We start from the raw sequence: 18,709 nt of genomic DNA on the forward strand, positions 1-18,709 counted from the left end.
CTATTTATCTACTTGCACTTTGGATGTGCTTTCAAACTGCTAGGTTGGCAGGAGCAGGGACCAAGCAACGGGAGCTCACCCCGTCGCGGGGATTCGAACCGCCAAATCTGATCAGCAAGTCCTAGGCTCTGTGGTTTAGCCCACAGCGCCGCCCGCATCCCGATATATCAGTACATCATGATATTCAGCTGATGATATATCACGATGTTGAAAACCAGGTAACGCCCAGCCCTAGTGCCTGCTCTGCCATCACCTCCTATTCCTCAAGGGGGAGACTCCACCATCATCCACAGGGGAAGAGCCCTAGTTTGCCTGTGTGTAAATGGTGAGATGCCACAGTCACCACCAAGTGTTTCCAGTGCTGATTGCCATACCTCCTTCGCTCCTCATCTTCCAAGGACAATGCCCTTGTGATCATCATGGGCAAGCAACATCCTACATGAAAGTCAAAGCCACGCAGGCTGGGAGTGCTTCAGCTAAAGAATACTTGGGGGAGAATAAAAGATGTCATAAGCATTCTGTGGCTCAGCATGCGGGTAACACTATATATGTGTGTGTGTGTGTGTGTGTGTGTGTGTGTGTGTGTGTATATATATATATATTGTCATCCTTACAGCATCCATGCTAAGCAGGCATGTATAACCATCCTCATATTGCAGACTGGATGGGGTGCAGAGGTTGAGGTTGCCTACAGCCCAGTGAATGAGCTGGCTGAGATGAAGTAGCAATGGCTTGGATCACAGCTCATTGCAATAGCCCAGAGCTTTCCAAACTGTGTGTTGCGACACATTAGTGTGTCAGCTGCAGTGTGTAGGTTTGTCATGTTAATGCTCCCTGCACTCCTCCCAGGGTTGGAAAGGGGTTAGTTTAACCTCCGGGTTGCTGGTAAAACTGAATTACTATGTCGCAAAATGATGCAGGTCTAAAAAGTGTGTCACCAACATGAAAAGTTTGGAAAGCTCTGCCTTAGCCACCACATCGGGTAATAGACATGGAGAAAGTGCCCTCTGAGAAGGCAAATATGTCCTGCCCCATCCCCCAGAAATCCTAGAAGTAATTCTGGAGAGACAATATATAATGAGTTTATTTTTAGGTGCTACATAGGGAAAGAAAAACTTGTCACATCTATTTTTTTCTAATAATAAAAGGGATTATGGAGGAAGAATGAAAACCCTTAGCAAACAACATGCTTAATCTAATTGTATAAGTTTATGGTAGATTATTTGTCAAAGCAAACAAGTGTTGAAATTTGACCTGAAAAGCGAGATCCTCTTGCAGCTGTGTAAAATAAAGCAAACAGTCCAATTGTGAGAACTATCCCATTGCCCACCTGTTCCTCAAAATTGGTCAGACTCCCCCAACCAAATGTGCCATATGAAAATCTAGGGCACATACAGGTACTTCTGTAGTGTATTGGTATATGACAGGGGGAGGGTGCTTATGGAACCCAGAATTTGGAATCAATGGATTCTACCCTCTACCTATCTCCAGTTCTACAGTATCTAGAAGCAGTCAGCTGTAGGGTTTCCAAGATCCTGTGTGTCATCAATTGAGGCTGAAATTCTGGAAATGGGGCAGCTTGATCAAAGAATAGCCAGATGGACTGTGATATGTGTGCTTGCCTAGTTAGGAGGACTACTATGACATCACATCTGTTGCTAAGAGACACAGAGAAAGATAAATATATGGTGATGGCAAGAGTGTGTGACAGGTAGCAATGTCCTGGTCACCAGCTCTTTCTGATATTTAAGAAGTGAGTTGAGATCTGCGGATCATGCTATTTCAACTATCATGTGTAATCAGCTGCGTATTCACCCAGGAATGAACTGTTGCAGCACTGTGAACAATGTAAGATTCCTACCAATGTTAACTTGCTGAACAGCATGTCTCAGTATTCCTGCTTTGTGCATAAGGTGTGCCAGAAAACATTAAATACTTTCCCCCAAAATATAATTATTTAGGTTGTTCTGCCTTCCCTGGCATGTCTGAGGATAGCAGCCTATGAAGAAGGAGGGAAATTCATTGGTCATCGGATATTGCCGGTATCAGCAATTCGACCAGGTAGGGCAATCTGGGCTTCTTTTTCACTTTATTTATTGTTTAATCTCTGAACCACTCTTCTCCAGTTATGATTCCAGGACAGTTTACAACATAGATATCCACACATTCAAACAAACAAAAATATCAAGCTCAGTCAAAACCAAGACCAAAAACTAAATTAATAGTACCACAGAAGGATATAAATCTGTTTAAAGCTGACTATCAAATATCTTTGAATTATGGTGCTGGAGGAGACTCTTGAGAGTCCCATGGACTGCAAGAAGAACAAACCTATCCATTCTTAAGGAAATCAGCTCTGAGTACTCACTGGGAAGGACAGATCGTGAAGCTGAGGCTCCAATACTTTGGCCACCTCATGAGAAGAGAAGACTCCCTGGAAAAGACCCTGATGTTGGGAAAGATTGAGGGCACAAGGAGAAGGGGGCGACAGAGGGCAAGGTGGTTGGACAGTGTTCTCGAAGCTACCAGCATGAGTTTGACCAAACTGCGGGAGGCAGTGGAAGACAGGAGTGCCTGGCGTGCTCTGGTCCAGGGGGTCATGAAGAGTCGGACACGACTAAACAACTAAACAACAACAACAACAACAACAATCAAATCAGTTCATCCAATTGCCTGAGTGAATCGGTATGGTTTCAACTAGCGCTGAAAGCCAGAAAAGAGTGGCCCAGCTGTACCTCCCAGGGAAGGGAGTTCTATGAATAGGGTGCCACTACAGTGAAGGCCCTATCTTGTGCCACTGTGCTAGGGGTTCTACTGAGTGGGAGGACATCAAGAACTTAATACAGTGGCGATATGATACTGGGAGAAGTGCTCCTTCAGATATTTCTGCCACAATGCATTTGGAGGTTTATAATTTAACATTAATGCTGTGAATTGAGCTCAGTGCGAAACCTGTAGAATTTGTGTTGAATGATTCCTGTTAGCTATGCTGCTCAGCATTCTGGCAGCTGCATTCTGCATTGATTGAAGCTTCTGAATCATCTCTAATGGTGGCCCCATACAGAGTGCAGTACAGTAGTCTAATTGGGAGGTCACCAGAGTGTGGACCACCACTGTGGCTAGGCTGCATCAGTTCAGGAACAGACATAGTTAGGAGATAGGCCCTTTTGTGCTGCTGGTGGTGGTGCTTCTTGAGCCTCCAGTGACAGCACTGGATCAAGGAGCACCCCCCAAGCAACACACCTGCTCCTTCAGATAGAGTAAACCCATCCAGAACAAACTACCTACCCAATTGCACCTTTGAATGAGGGAATGAGCCAAATGAACTAAGAGGGCAGGTGCTCTGCGTACCTTGAAAGCTGAACTATGAGGACTCTAGTGTGCCAGGTTTTTTCAAGCTTATTGCAGCTTGAGAGCCCAGCTTCAACAGTATCAACCATAGATCATAGAACTGGAGATCTGCTCATTGAGTCCAGCCCCTGCAGTGCTCACTTTCCATCCTTCCCCATCTCCCTGCCTGTTCCTTCACCCTCTTCCTCTATATACTGTTCTTACTGAAGATGCCAGCAAGCATCACCAGCTCTGGGAATGGACCATGGAAGCTCACTGCAGTCTACCTTAGAAGAGAGGAGGTATTAACAAGCTGCAAAATGTTGGACTAGATGACTCTTGGGGCACCTTCCAACCCTGAACTTTTATTATATGATTCCCAGCACCCCCTGATGTCCCTCCCAGCCCTCCCAAGAACATATTCTGCCTCCGCTTCACTGCCCTTCCTTTCCAAGTTGTGGTGAGACCAGCAGAAAGGGCACAGAAAGTGTTTAGAAAAGGGGAGCCTCTCCCTCTTTCCCTCCTTCTCCCAGGTAGCACACTAATAAAGCAAAACCCAGGGGCTAATTGGGGGTGACTCATCTCCAGGGCTGATAAAGTCCCATCGTTTTGCTTCTCAACAATCTGCGAACCAATATGACTTGGGTAGAAGAAGGGAAAGGGAGGGAACCCTCTGTTTCAAACATCTCGTCCGTTCCTGCTGCTAGTCTTGCTCATGCCCCCAGTTTAAAACAGAGAGAGATTAGGGGCTCTCGACCATGCCTAGTTCTTACTAAATGACTTGCAATAGACCAATAGTGCTGTTAAAATATAGTCAGGATTTTAGCAGAGAAACTGAAAAGACTTGCCTCCAAGAATCCCATATACTCTTGTTCCATGAAATGTTTCTTTATTTTTAGCACACTGAAAATCTGCAAGCAGGTATAGCCAAGGCACTAACACTGTCTTTAGTATTCTATCGCATAAACGTAGATCCCAAGGGAAGCTCCAAAACTGGTCCCTAAGGAAGCAGACTATTTTCCGAGAGTCCCAGATGTGTGCTTCCTTGTGTTTCAGTCATTCTAACAGTAAACATTTGCCATATTTTTTTCCAGGGGTTTCTTCACAACTGTTGTTTGCAGTGGAGGCCATACCTGTTTCTACATACATTGCTTAAGGGTGGAAGTTCTGCATCGAATATTACAAGCACTCCCTGCCTTCCACAGTTAGAGCATCTGTGATAATGAAGCATGTCAGGGAAATTGCTAAGGAGTGGGGTGCTATGTTTAGGGACCATGGCTCATTTCCAGCACCTCATGAGTCACCTTGATGCCTATTACACTGCAGTGGTCAGTTATAAAAATTCTGTTGACCTTGTCCTGCTTTCTTTTCTAGGCTATCACTATATCTGCCTGAGGAATGAAAGGAATCAGCCCTTGACACTGCCAGCCATATTTGTATACATAGAGGTTAAAGATTACGTACCTGATACTTATGCAGGTAACTATAAAATCCCTAGGCATCAAATTGAACATTTTGTTGTTGTTTTTTGAAATTATATAAAGTTCATACACTGATCAGTAACAAGCTGTATTAACATGCAGTAGCTATCAAGACGTGGGTGGCGCTGTGGTCTAAACCACTGAGCCTAGGGCTTGCTGATCAGAAGGTCAGCGGTTTGAATCCCCGTGATGGGGTGAGCTCCTGTTGCTTGGTCCCTGCTCCTGCCAACCTAGCAGTTTGAAAGTCTGTCAAAGTGCAAGTAGATAAATAGGTACCACTCCGGTGGGAAGGTAAACGGCTTTTCTGTGCACTGCTCTGGTTTTGCCATGCTGGCCACATGACCTGGAAAAACTGTCTGTGGACAAACATCGGCTCCCACGGCGAGTAAAGCGAGATGAGTGCCCCAACCCCAGAGTCTTCCACGACTGGACTTAACTGTCAGCTATCAAGAAGTTGTAATGTGTGTTGTAAGAAGTTGCTGTCCATCATCCAACATGATGTACAGTTACCGCTGTAATTGTCAATGATTCCACACAGTGTTCTTTAGTTTCATAGGGCTGCCTTTTCTTTTTAGACTACTGATGTAGTCTATTTCAAAACAGACGGTTGATGACAATCAGACTGGGCAGATCTGAGTCCAAATCCCAGAGCAAATGGAGAATCTGGAAGAGTTCTTTCCAAGTTGTGTTCTCTGGGCCTTAATTCCCTATCTTTAAAGAGGCTATATAATATTAATAGCACTCCATCTCTCATCAATGCTATGGATATATTTTAGTCTACCATGTGTCATTTGTGAATTTAGGCTGCAATGGTATGCAGACTTACTTGAGAGTCAGTCTCATTGTATAGATTTGTCCTGCCAGTTTGGGGAAAGATAATAAAATACAGCCAGCTGTTGTTGTTTTTCTTCGAGGAAAACTTGAATGACTCTAGTCTATGTTGATTTCTTATTAGAAAAATCAAAGAACAGCCTTAGGATTGTTAAATGATTGTTTCATATCTGTAAAACAGATAGATAAATATAGCCCTTTGAAAAAAAATCAAAGTTTGATTCTAAATGCCTGTTTCATTTCCAGATGTTATTGAGGCATTATCCAACCCTATCAGATATGTGAATTTAATGGAGCAGAGAGCAAATCAGTTGGCAGCGTTGACTCTGGAGGATGAAGAAGAAGTCAGGAAAGAGGTGAGAATTTGGGGTTGAAGAAATTTAGCAGAGGGACTGCTTTGATGATGCATTGCAGATAGCACAATGCCCTCAGAAAATGGAAAAGGGAGTTTGGCCGTGGTAGGTCTGCCATGATTCAGTCTCCACACCCACCCTCCACTCGCCCTGCCATTAATGCCAAATCTGTTCACACAAATCTGGGACAGATTTCCACATATGGAAAGGGGATATAAATCTAGATTTACACTGCCCAGCCCATCTGATTCGCAATACTGTATTCTTGATAAGGAAAACAAGCGAGGCTCATTCAAAATTATTTATTGACTGAATAATGGATGTTTATCTGAATGATATATTCTGGTTTTGTTGCCCAATTTTTGTCCCCTTTTCATTTCACATCTACTTTTTGCAAATGTCACAGTATCGTAACAAAAATAAACGTAGCAAGAAGACCATGGAGTAAAGAGGAGAAAGACATCCCAGGTAGCAGAATGTTTGGTTCAGCTTGGCCACTTTGCAGTTTTGCTCAAGCATGTTTGCGATATGGTGATAGATTTGCGGTTGTCTGAAAGCCTGATCTATGCTAAGATTTCACATTCACATAAACCGTCCTTCTGATTGTATGCAAGTCCCTAGCTTAGTGCCTTAAGTGCACTAAAATGCCTGATAAATCTGCTGTGTGGCCTAAGATGCAGTTGTATTTCAGTGCCAGGTGAGGGATCCCTCTGCAAACAATTCCTCTGTCTTTGAACAGCTGCATGTCAGCAGCAGATGAGAAAGACTTGTATAAGCATCTTCTCCACATGCGCACACACAAAGAAGCTGCATTTTCGACCCAGGCAGAATGATATTTGTAATAACTAACCACAGAGATGGATGCATCTCTTCATCAGCTAAGTGATCTTTGTATTTCTACCCCAAGGTGGCTTCTATAAAGTAATGAAATACAAATACAAGCCTCTATCCTCTCTGATACACCACATTGCGTATCTTATCCCCACCACCTCACAACCCAGGTCCTATTAAGTCATTGTAGCTGTTCTCCTTTCATCCATCTCACTTTCCTGAATGTTAGCCGTTTGTCCCTTCCTATAAGTCTCTTCAGTGTCAAAGGGCAGAAAGGGTGGAGTCAAAATCCCCAGACTAGTTTTGGGTGAGCTGCTTCCCAAAGACAGTTCAGTGTTCCATTCCCAAGCTTCATGCTTATTAATCCTATCTCCTTCAGGTCACAGGTTTTCTCATAGTGCAAGGGCAGAAAGGAATGGGCTGGATTCAGCAGCAGCTAGAGGCAATTGCATCTGATATCAATTTCTTTTTAGGAGCCTCTCCCCAGCCCTGGTGCCCTCCATATGTTGTAGGACTCCCAACAACCATCAACCTAGCCAGCATGGCCAATGTTTAGGTATGACCTGAGCAGTGGGCACCGGGAAGACTGTTAATAGAAGCTGCTCCCTAGCCTTAGAAACTGGTCAGGGTCAGGTGAAGGAGCCTTATTTGCCAGACAGCTTCTATTTCAGAAGAGTGGAATAAGTTGTGTGTCTAGACCCCGCAACCACCCCCTTGTAAAAAAGACACCAGGACACAGATATTATGTTAATGTTATTGAGCAAATTTTGGCCACAACTTTATTGATTACAGATTGTGAGCGTTATTGACTTAGGCATTGAATGAACCCGACTATATCTGACTCCTGCCCGATGTGCAGGAAGTCTGGTAAGGGTAAACCACCAGAAAGGGGAGCACCGTCGATGCAGACCAACTCGAGCTCCCCCAGATGTTCCCGTCAGGGTCGAGCCAAAGAGGGGTTCCTCTGGCTCACGCCAAAGCTTAAATTGCCCCGGCCATGCCCCCCAGCCACTGGATTGGTCGGCTGGGTGATGACGTGGCCGGGATCCCCTGGGCAACGTGGGACTTCGTCCCCTGCTCCCAGAGAAAAATGGGTGGCTACGTGGTCCACCGCAACTCCTCCTCATGGTAAAGTGGAGTGGATCTCCAAGATTGCTAACCCAGTAGCAGCAATCTTATTCTGCCATTTGTTTTTGAGAGGCAACACCATTGGAAAGAAATCCAATTAGATTATAAATATGTCCAGGGAAGTAAGCAGCTTGCAAACGTAAACAAGTAGAGGGAGCAAACATTACGCTTTCTTGCCTCTCACTGCGTGCCAGAGATGGGTAAGGGATATACAGGAATGTTCAGAGTCTGGTTCTGTTCTGTAGCTTCTGAAGAGTTAAACTGGTGCAGTGAAAAATTCATTTGTAGTATGCAGTGTTCATGGGTGCGAATATTGGGCAAGTTTTCAGCGTAATGTATTCGTGCTATAATCTTTTAAACTCTTCCCCTACTGCTGAACCTGTAACACATTTTGAAATGTTGAAGTGTTTTAGGGAGAGAACTCACACACCCTCCAAATCAATTTATTACCGAAGCTGCCTGAGAAACTAATCCAGTGAGGTACCATGGCAACAGGTGCTCCCTACATACATTTGTGCATTGCTGCCTAACGGCACTCTCAGACTATGCACCTTCATCGCTGCTCCATTTGTGCAATGGGAATCGGTGATGCATTTTGATGAACATGGCCACTAGTGTAGCTACTGTTGAGATGATTCGTGTGTAGTAAAAAAGAATGAGCTCTAAACATGGACATTGAGTGCTGGCGAGGAATGAAAGGTTGTGGGGAATGCCTAAGCAGGTTGTGCGATGCAAGCACATTCATCTGAGCATGCAGCAAGGATAGGCTTACATAGGCTTATCTGTTGAATATAACTATGGGAGAGCTGTCCTGGGAACAATTCATGTGTCTTGGGGGTGAATTAGTAATCAGACTTCTGGGACATTAATCTGGGGAGAGAAGAGCAGTAATTTTTTTTTTCACGTTCGGTTCACTGGTGGTGACTGGTGTGTTCTGTTAGATTATATTTATATCTGCATAGTACAATGTTATTAATCAGTGGTGTACTGAGACCTACATGCAGAAATCATATTTCCTGTGCTTGCTGTAGGGTATAGACCTTGTCTTCTGGGAATGGAAATATAAAATAGGAGCATAAGTCATTCAAGAAAGACCGAGATCCAAGAAACCCCAATAAGTATTTTTATTGCAGCACCCCACCGTTAGGGCTAATTAATTGTGATTATGAGTGGATAAACATGACTTATCATTTGCATACATTTAAGTGGGGTCTATGCAGGTGTATATAGAAATATTTAAATACTGGACAGTTTATTTCTAAAAGTTGTAATAGTACTGCAGTGTACTGTTTAGTGCAGTGTGAGATTTCCATTATTAATTCTAGGCTTTCGTTTTTGCAAAAGTCTATTTTTTTCTGGTAAGTAATCAAAGGAGCTGAAAATAGTAATGGCAGCTATTTCTTAAGAGCACTAGAGGTATTTTGTAAGTTCTTTCTGAAAGGTAGAGTAGGGTCACTTTGTGCCAGGTACGGTACAAACTCCCCCAGCAAGCTTGCAATATGAATAAATCTTAGCATGTGAATACAATTGGCTAGGGGTAGAGGGTTGTGCATCATTGGAAGTAGAATCCATGTCCAAGCATGTTTAGGCCATGTACCCTAATCTCAGAAGTAAGTGTCAAAAGGAAAATGAATTGATAACGATTTTTATATATTAGTAACTTTATATTCATGTAACTTTTAGTTCTGTAACTGTGTCATTTTGTAATACTTTGTTTAAGTTGTTTATTGTTGTTTTAGTTTTCTGTACACTGCTTAGAGTTATTTAGAATACAGTGGTACCTCCGGTTAAGAACTTAATTCATTCTGGAGGTCTGTTCTTAACCTGAAACTGTTCTTAACCTGAAACACCACTTTAGCTAATGGGGCCTCCCGCTGCCGCCGCCACACAGTTTCTGTTCTCATCCTGAAGCAAAGTTCTTAACCCGAGGTACTATTTCCAGGTTAGCGGAGCCTGTAACCTGAAGCGTCTGTAACCTGAAGCATCTGTAACTCGAGGTACCACTGTATATTAAGTGGTATAGAAAATAAACAACCAGAATTAAGTGTAGCATTCCTCCTATAAGATTGCTTGCCTCCTTGCATATTTATGGGAATTGTTTTGTATTGTCAGGCGGAACAGGGAGATGTTCCTTCCGAAGCTCACACTGAACCCAAGCCGGCACCAGCTGAAAATGGAGTAAACCACACCACTTCCCTCACCCCAAAACCATCCACACAGGTTACTCCCAGCCAACCAACACCAGGTAAGAACTAGATTGCGCTGTGTCGTTTTTATAGTCTCTTTCTATGGGGAAAATAACCCAGCTGAATAGATGTCTTTGTTCGTCGTGTTCAAAAACTATTAGAACAAAATAGAAATTAGGCCAGCCCTTTTCCTTTCCCCCCCTCCTCTTTCTCTTTTGTGAGATATATAAAGCCCATCAGTACACCTGTGTTGGATTGTTTTTGAAAGACAATACCTGTAACAAAATCTCTCTCCTTTGCTACCCTCCCATGTAGAAAACAGCCAATCAGTAGATTCTGTGCTCAGAAACTTGCAGGCAACCACTGGCAAGTTGAACTTCTTGCATCTCCTACTTTTCCTTTTGCAGAGAAAATGAGTAAGGATTGCTATGAGTAAGGAGTAGATAATCTTCACTCTTCTGTGTTTTGGAAAACAGGGGAATGTGGATTGAATTGTGTCATACTTTTATATCTCAGACTCACGAGAAGCCACTTAAGAGGCACTAGGGATTGCGGAGGAATTCGTTTGGCCCATTTTTTTTCCAGAAGATCAACATGATTTGAGGGTCCTGGTGTAGCCTTTCAGACCTTTCCCATTGGTTGGGTCTGCGTTGCTCCCGGGAGGGAGGAAGGAGTCAATAGACACCGAGGTTGGTTCAGAGAAAGAGTTTATTTCTGCTTTCCGGATAGCAGAAAGGCACTGCGTGATCAGCCACAGCAAGCACACTTAAAGAGCAGTTACATACAGCTTATATCCCCCTCCCTCCCCAGGAATCCAGCCTCATGAGTTTGTACACGTAAGTTTACATCCTTGAGCATGAACAGAAATTCCTGTTTCTGTACTCTTATCTTGGGGTAAGAAGGTCACTTAACTATAGGAGTACTCCTGGCGCCATCCCCGGACGCGGGGGTTTACAGGCCTGTCTTGCAAGGTCTGTGCGTCAGCGTGGTCAGGATAGTTACAACCTATAAGATAAGACCCAGATCTGCCATCCCGTCTCCACTCGGAACTGACAAGGCCATCCATTAAGCCTTTATAGACTGGTAAAGGGGAAAGCTTTGTTTATACAGCTGGGTTTATGTTATACAGCTCAAGCTAATGGATTTGGGAATTTTGGGGCCCGGTTTGGGTGACTGCACAGTCAGGTTTGGGTAACTTGTTCCTTCCCTGGACTTGCTTGTGGATCACATCACAACTATTTTCTATCTGGATTTTGCACTACAACATGCACAAAACCCCCTAAGTTTTATTTGTTTTCCGTTCAGTTTTTGTGCAATTTATTTTCAATGACTGTATCGGATGAGAGAGAAGGGCAATGCGTGAAATAGGTGATGGTAGCAAAAACAGCAGCAAAGAAGGACAAGGAAATAATGATACATAGCCGCTTGGAGGGCTACCACCATTACTGCAGCTAAGAAGACTCATAAGAAACACTCCCCCATTCACCCTATTCGCCTGATCTAGCAAACTTCTGAAATAACCTCTAGCTTTACTACCTGTGAATGAGGTAGTAAGGATTGTGGGATCTGGGGGGCAGGGGGCAGGTGGGTTTTGAATCAGCATTCATAGACACGTATGAAGGTATACCAGGTATGACTAATCAAACAAGCTTCACTGCCTTTTTTGTAAAAAGAGGAGCAATGGCAACTTCCATGGATTAGGAGGATGTGGAGAGATTGTTTAAAGGATGCTTTCTCACCTTAAAAAGGAAACCTGTGTGCCTATAGCTTTGAGGCCATATATTTGTCATTTCCAAACCACTGGCTATTCATGGCATTTTCCATCTAGGTTCTGTGAAAGTGCCAGCGAAAACAGAAGATCTTATTCAGAGTGTCCTGACAGGTAGGAAACATGTGATCTTTTGTGTGAAGGAAGTGCAACCTGATTCTATTTATTTATTAAACAGGATTTATAAACCACTTAATCATCCTTAACTCCTGAGTGTTTTACATGGAATATAAAATGTTAATTAAAAGAATACTGATGACATGGAACATTAAAAGCAAGTTAACGTAAATCAGTAGTTATTGATAACATACCTGCCCATTCCACTGAAATTTCTGCCGTTGTTTAAAGCTGCCACTTACCCTCTCAGTTTTCTTCCATCCTTTCTTTATTCAAACCCCTGCTGTTTCCTCTGTGTCTCTCCATTCCCGCTTTATTCAAATCTCTGCTGTTGTTTAAAACCACAATTGCCTTATGTGCCCATCTGTTCCTGCTTCACTGAAACCTCTATTGTTGCTTAAAACTGCCATTTTCCCTCAGTGCCCTCCTTCCTGCTTTACTCAAACTTCTGTTATTGTTTTAAACCACCACTTCCCCTCTCTCTGAATCCCTCCCTTCTCATTCCCATGCCATGGCTTCTTCTGTTGCGCAGCCTGCCATCTCTTTTGCTGATTTCATTCAAATCCAGGATTGTGATGCAGCCCTGCAAATTCTCCTTTGGGGTCTGCACGATGACAGCCTTTCATTGTATGTCCATAGGAAGCAATAGTGACAAAGAAAGCTTTCCTCTCTTTATTTTTAGAAGTCGAAGCACAAACTATCGAGGAGCTAAAGCAACAGAAAGCGTTTGTGAAACTTCAGAAGAAGCACTACAAAGAAATGAAGGACCTTGTGAAGAAACACCACAAAAAAACCACGGATCTTATAAAAGAGCATACCACGAAGTATAATGAAATCCAAAACGACTACCTGCGGCGGAGGGCGGTTTTGGAGAAAACAGCTAAAAAAGACAGTAAGAAAAAGTATGTTGTATATGGAGTTTATCCCTCCTCTTATAAACCAAGTTTCTCTTTCCCCCTTTATTGCAGTAGCATACTAGTTTCAGTGGGCCACACCAAAAGGCAAATGTCACTCCCGGTTAGTGTTTGGAATCCTTCCAGATTCCCACCACAGGAAGATAGCTCCTGTTGTGGGACAGTGACTGACACAAAACCCATTAGTGGGCAGTGTGTTGGAGCCACACCCCTCACCAGACCTCCATTTGGCAGAGTTGATGCTGCATACTGGTATGGAGAAGGGGAGAGCTGAGGTTGATGTGGTGCAAGCTCGCCTGCAGGAGTGCCAGATAGGCTCTACAGGCACTTTTGCACTACAGCGACCACACCATTGCCTCATCCCTCTTGGACCTGGTATGCAGCGGCAACTCAGCTGGAGAGAGGTCAGGAATGTGGCACAGCCCCACCATGCCATCTGCATCTGACAGAGACATTTACAGCAAACCCTGTACTTAGAAGTAAGTTCCATAAGGCTTAACCCTAGGAAATTGGGTAGTAATAATAATAATAATAATAATAATAATAATAATAATAATAATTTATTTATTTATTCATTCATTCATTCATTCATTCATTCATTCCCTGCCCATCTGGCTGAGTTTCACCAGCCACTCTGGGCGGCTCCCAATCAAGTGTTAAAAACAATACAGCATTAAATATTAAAAACTTCCCTAAACAGGGCTGCCTTCAGATGTCTTTTAAAAATAGGATAGCTGCTTATTTCCTTGACATCTGATGGGAGGGCGTTCCACAGGGTGGGCGCCACTACTGAGAAGGCCCTCTGCTCTGTCTGGTTCCCTGTAACCTCACTTCTCGCAGCGAGGGAAGCAACAGAAGGCCCTCGGCGCTGGATCTCAGTGTCCAGGCTGAACGTTGGGGGTGGAGACGCTCGTTCAGGTATACAGGACCAAGGCCATTTAGGGTTTTAAAGGTCAGCACCAACACTTTGAATTGTGCTCGGAAACATACTGGGAGCCAACGCAGATCTCTTGGGACTGTTGTTATGTGGTCCCGGCGGCCACTCCCAGTCACCAGTCTAGCTGCCGCATTCTGGATTAATTGCAGTTTCCAAGTCACCTTCAAAGGTACCCCACATAGAACGCATTGCAGTAGTCCAAGCAGGAGATAACTAGAGCATGCACCACTCTGGCGAGACAGTCTGCATGCAGGTAGGGTCTCAGCTGGTAGACAGCCGCCCTGGACACAGAGTTAACCTGTGCCTCCAAGGACAGCTGTGAGTCCAAATGACTCTCAGGCTGCACACCTGGTCCTTCAGAGGCACAGTTACCCCATTCAGGACCAGGGAGTCCCCCCACCCGCCCACCCCCTGTCCCCCCAAAACAGTACTTCTGTCTTGTCAGGATTCAACCTCAATCTGTTAGCTGCCATCCATCCTCCAACCACCTCCAGGCACTCACAAAGGACATTCACCGCCTTCACTGGTTCTGATTTAAAAGAGAGGTAGAGCTGGGTGTTATCTGCATACTGATGAACACCCAGCCCAAACCCCCTGATGATCTCTCCCAGCGGATTCATATAGATATTAAAAAGCATGGAGGAGAGGGCGGAACCCTGAGGCACCCCACAAGTGAGAGCCCACTCATCCCCCAACACCCCTTTCTGGACACGGCCCAGGAGAAAGGAGCAGAACCACTGTATAACAGTGCCCCCAGCTCCCAGTCCCTCTAGACGGTCCAGAAGGGTGTTATGGCCAGTGGTGTCAAAGGCTGCTGAGAGATCCAGCAGAACTAGGAAACAGCTCTCACCTTTGTCCCTAGCCCGCCGGAGATCATCGACCAGCACAACCAAGGCAGTTTCAGTCCCATGGTGAGGCCTGAATCCCGATTGGAAGGGATCCAATGGTCCACATCCTCCAGGCGTGCTTGGAGTTGTTCACTATGGCCAAATCAGACAGCTCAAGGAACAGGTGTGGCTGGTGCACCAGCTTTATCTGTGCAAATAGATTTCTCACCACTGCAGAGACTTGGACATCTAGGCTCAGGGCTAAGTCCAGGAACAGTCCCAAATTGCAAACCTGATTCTTCACAGGGAGTGTTATCAGGCTCGATGATGATCTTTCTCTAGCAATAGCTATGGCCTTAAGTAAACCCTCACTTTCAGACTCTATTCCTGTGGTTTCCTAGGCAACTAGCTTAACACCTGGGTAGAGCTGTAAACACCTCTGATTGTCTGTCAGGGCGCAGACTGATGTATTTCATTCGTGCTGGCTTGGCTTTTAATTTTTAATTTTTAAAAAATTGCTCTTGCTGCTTAGCTTGCTTACACAGTTGCTCTGTTTCTTTCACATGCCCCTTTCATTGCTTCCCCTTCTCACCTCACCCTTTAGAGTTGCAGTTCTTTCCCAAGACCCAAAATATCACACTGCTCCTCGGGGAGTTTGTTGTTCAGATTCCATTTTATGAATAAATGTATTTCTCCCCCGTCTGCTTTTGTGTGCTGTTCTGCTCTCTTCGCCTTCCTTTGAGAGACCTTTGGTTTTTGTGAACTTTGTCCTTTGGTTGCCAATAAATATTTGTACATCAGGGTGCATGAATTTGGGGTGTGCAAGTTCTGAAAGGAATTGAGCTGACAGATGGAGGTCTTTCTATGGCTCTTTAAATAATGCAAGCCGCTGCTTCCGAAATGCGATGCATGGAGTCCAAGAGTGTCGTTGGAAGATCAGCAATTAGATTCAGTGCCGAGAAACGATTGGTGGGTTTGAAACATTGCTTTCTTCCCCCCACCTGTTTCCCCCAGTCTTTATTCCATTTTGTCCTAGTGTTGCTCACTGATCTCACCACATGGTTACATTTTTGCCTGGCACTGAGTGTGATTTCCGTTCATATCATTTCACATTCTTTCCTCCTTCTAAAAAAAACAACAATATTTGATATTGCTGCAAAGAAACCCCTCTGCCAGAGCATCCTAGTGGAAAGTCTGCTTTGGTGCTAACACTTTTCTGGGAATTAAAGAGGGTTTGGGGTGGAGACTTTCAACATGCACACTGTATGCTGAATCTTGTTTGCATGGAAGGAAACAGGTTCTGTAGCAAATAGATAGCAGCTGTACCCTGAGCTGGGACAAACAGAGGAGGAGCAACAGGTGGGTTGGAAGAGTAGAAATCAATTCTTCGATATCCCAAGAGCACACTGTGTTGGATTCATTTTTTTTATTTACTTAATTTTTATCCTGCCCTTCTTCAAAGGAGCTCAGGTTAGTCTGCATGCCCCCCTTAAACACACATACCCATTTTATCCTTATAGCATCCCTCCAAAGTAAGAGATGGTGACTACCACCCAGTCATCCAGTGTGCTTCTTGGTTGAGGTGTTTGTTTGAACCAGGACCTTCCTGGTCCTAGTCTCTTAGAGGTTACACCATGCTAGATCCCACTGATAGCACCTTGGAGCTTCCACTGGGCAGCATAATGTTATAGGGTCCTTTGAACAAAGAGGAGCTTCAGATCAGCCTGAGGAGATCCATGCCTGCAGGACAAAACCTATTAGGCAGTGCATGTAATGTTAATGCAGTAAGAACCTGAGGTGTAGCGTGGGTTGCCAGCACCTGGGGCTGCACAGAGGTGTGCGGGAGGGAAATGGAGTAAGCATGCGCATTCAACTGCCCAAGGCATCTGTGTCACCCAGGAGATTGCCGCTACAGCGATAAGAGTCCTTCCATTGTTTTGAGAGGTCACTTCCTGGTTCGCATGGAGAAGCCATTTTCAGAGGAGCCCAGCAACGGAACCATGTAGCTGCATTGAGGCAGCACCGGGTGTTGAGATTTTGTGCCCCTAACAAATTTTCCACCCGGGACAACCACCCCATGCCCCTCCCATGCTACACCACTGGTAAGAACAGTGGATTACCTGGAAGAAAGTCTCTAATGTGAACACCCTAAAGAATGTGAGAGCAGAAGAGCCACTGAAAAAACGAGCTCACTGAAAAATAGAACATGTATACTCACTTAGCTGTAATGTGCCAACCTTGTGACATCTCAGGGGGCAAAATGAAAAGCCCCATTGGTAGGAATTGCCACATTATTCATTACACAGCTCATGTCAGCAGTCCTATCAGCTTCTAAACCAGTGAAGAAGCAGCTGACAGTAAAATCCGATTTTCCCCTCAGGGTGAACCTGTGTGATCCCTCACATTTCTGGAACCAAGTGAGGTTTTGGCTTAGGTTGAATAGCCATTAACTTAGGATGTCTCAGCTCATTTTCCAGATGGCGAGCCAGCTTGTGCCTGGGTGCCTTCAGCGTGTGTGTGTGACATTTATAAATAAGTTGACATGGGTCAACATGCATGGGAGTCCTCGCTTCTAAATATGGTTTAGCGGAACCCTGGGCTTATGGTAGCTTAGCCACAAGACCCAGACAACATCTGCACATCCAAGTTGAGATGAATCATGGTCAGGTGGGGGGAAGGGAGGGTATGTGCATTGTACTGTCACAACTTGCATTGAATTTCTTTTGTTGTTCCACATTGCTCTGCAGAGGTGAAGCTGGAAGCCCAGATCACAGTTCTTCGACTATTGAACAAGAGTTGACCACCCTTGATTCAGAAATGTCCCAGAAGTTAATAGAGCTTAAGGAAAAGCAACAGCAACAGCTGCTTAATCTTCGGCAAGAACAGTATTATAGTGAAAAGTACCAGAAGCAAGCACATATTAAATTGGTATGTATGAGTACCTTGCTTCCACACTTTATCTGAAGCTCTTTGACGTCAAGGTTGCATGGAGTGATCCAGCTATATTTGCAATATTGTGATATTTGGGGCCACTTGAAATGTGTCTGTGTGGAGGTGTGCTCACTTTCTGTGCTTCTGATTACCATCCCTTTAACATTACAAATTTGTGAAATAAAATAGAATATAAGGATTCACTTTGGCCACCTCATGAGAAGAGAAGACTCCCTGGAAAAGACCCTGATGCTGGGAAATATTGGGGGCACAAGGAGAAGGGGACGACAGAGGACAAGATGGTTGGACTGTGTTCTTGAAGCTACTAACATGAGTTTGACCAAACTGCGGGAGGCAGTGGAAGAAGGAGTGCCTGGCATGCTCTGGTCCATGGGGTCACAAAGAGTTGGACACCACTAAATGACTAAACAACAACAACAAAATAAGGATTCACAATGGCATGGTGGGGTGTGGAACAATATTGCAAATATAGCTGGATCACTGGCCACTTTATTTTCGGACTCTTTCCTAATTCTGATTACAGTACTGCTACAAGGCCACATCTTGCAAAGCTTTCTAATTTGCTCCACACTAACTAGAAACATTGGGCCATAATTGATTGGTTTGTCATTAGTGCTGCTTTGGATGGGGGGGGGGCATCTTTCACTGTATGACTTTGAAGCTGAAACCAACATCCTCTGCCTAATTAAATTATCAGAAATCATTCCAGAATAAGCAGTTAGATTAGCGTGGCCCACAAAACCTGGAAACGAGAGCGATGTCACTAAAAATGGCTTCCAACTAGTTACTGTTTGTGCCAAATAGCCTTCTGTGAAACTATGTGTGCTCTGAACGGATGCCAGAGCACAAGCTATAAACAGCAAAGTGATATTATGCATATATTGTCCCAAAGGAGCTTTTGTTTTTACAGCTGCAAATCTACTGCTGGTGGGGTCAGGCTCCCCGTGTAGGGCAGCCCTCTGGGCTGAAACAGGAATCCAATCAGATGGTAATAGATGCTTTGGAACGCTAAAAGAGAAGAAGGCAGTTGAATGCTACTATTATATAGTTCCAT

At 44.4% G+C, this 18,709-nt stretch overlaps 1 protein-coding gene and 1 long non-coding RNA gene across 4 annotated transcripts in view; one reads left to right on the forward strand and one right to left on the reverse strand.

Annotated features, from left to right (window-relative positions):
* PLCB1 (phospholipase C beta 1) overlaps nt 1-18,709 on the forward strand; it is a 466,407-nt gene that overhangs the window by 372,487 nt on the left and 75,211 nt on the right. For all 3 annotated transcript variants that reach the window (XM_083606830.1, XM_083606829.1, XM_083606831.1), the window contains 7 exons: nt 1,962-2,061; nt 4,705-4,809; nt 5,889-5,998; nt 10,067-10,199; nt 11,969-12,022; nt 12,708-12,927; nt 17,451-17,631. In XM_083606830.1, coding sequence (XP_083462956.1) covers nt 1,962-2,061; nt 4,705-4,809; nt 5,889-5,998; nt 10,067-10,199; nt 11,969-12,022; nt 12,708-12,927; nt 17,451-17,631 — 903 coding nt within the window. The remainder of the gene's footprint in view (nt 1-1,961; nt 2,062-4,704; nt 4,810-5,888; nt 5,999-10,066; nt 10,200-11,968; nt 12,023-12,707; nt 12,928-17,450; nt 17,632-18,709) is intronic.
* LOC310759588 overlaps nt 1-18,709 on the reverse strand; it is a 283,329-nt gene that overhangs the window by 229,115 nt on the left and 35,505 nt on the right. The gene's annotated exons all lie outside the window — the stretch shown is intronic.

Source organism: Podarcis filfolensis (assembly GCF_964270895.1).
Source record: "Podarcis filfolensis genome assembly, chromosome: 3".
In the NCBI taxonomy this organism is placed as follows: domain Eukaryota; kingdom Metazoa; phylum Chordata; class Lepidosauria; order Squamata; family Lacertidae; genus Podarcis; species Podarcis filfolensis.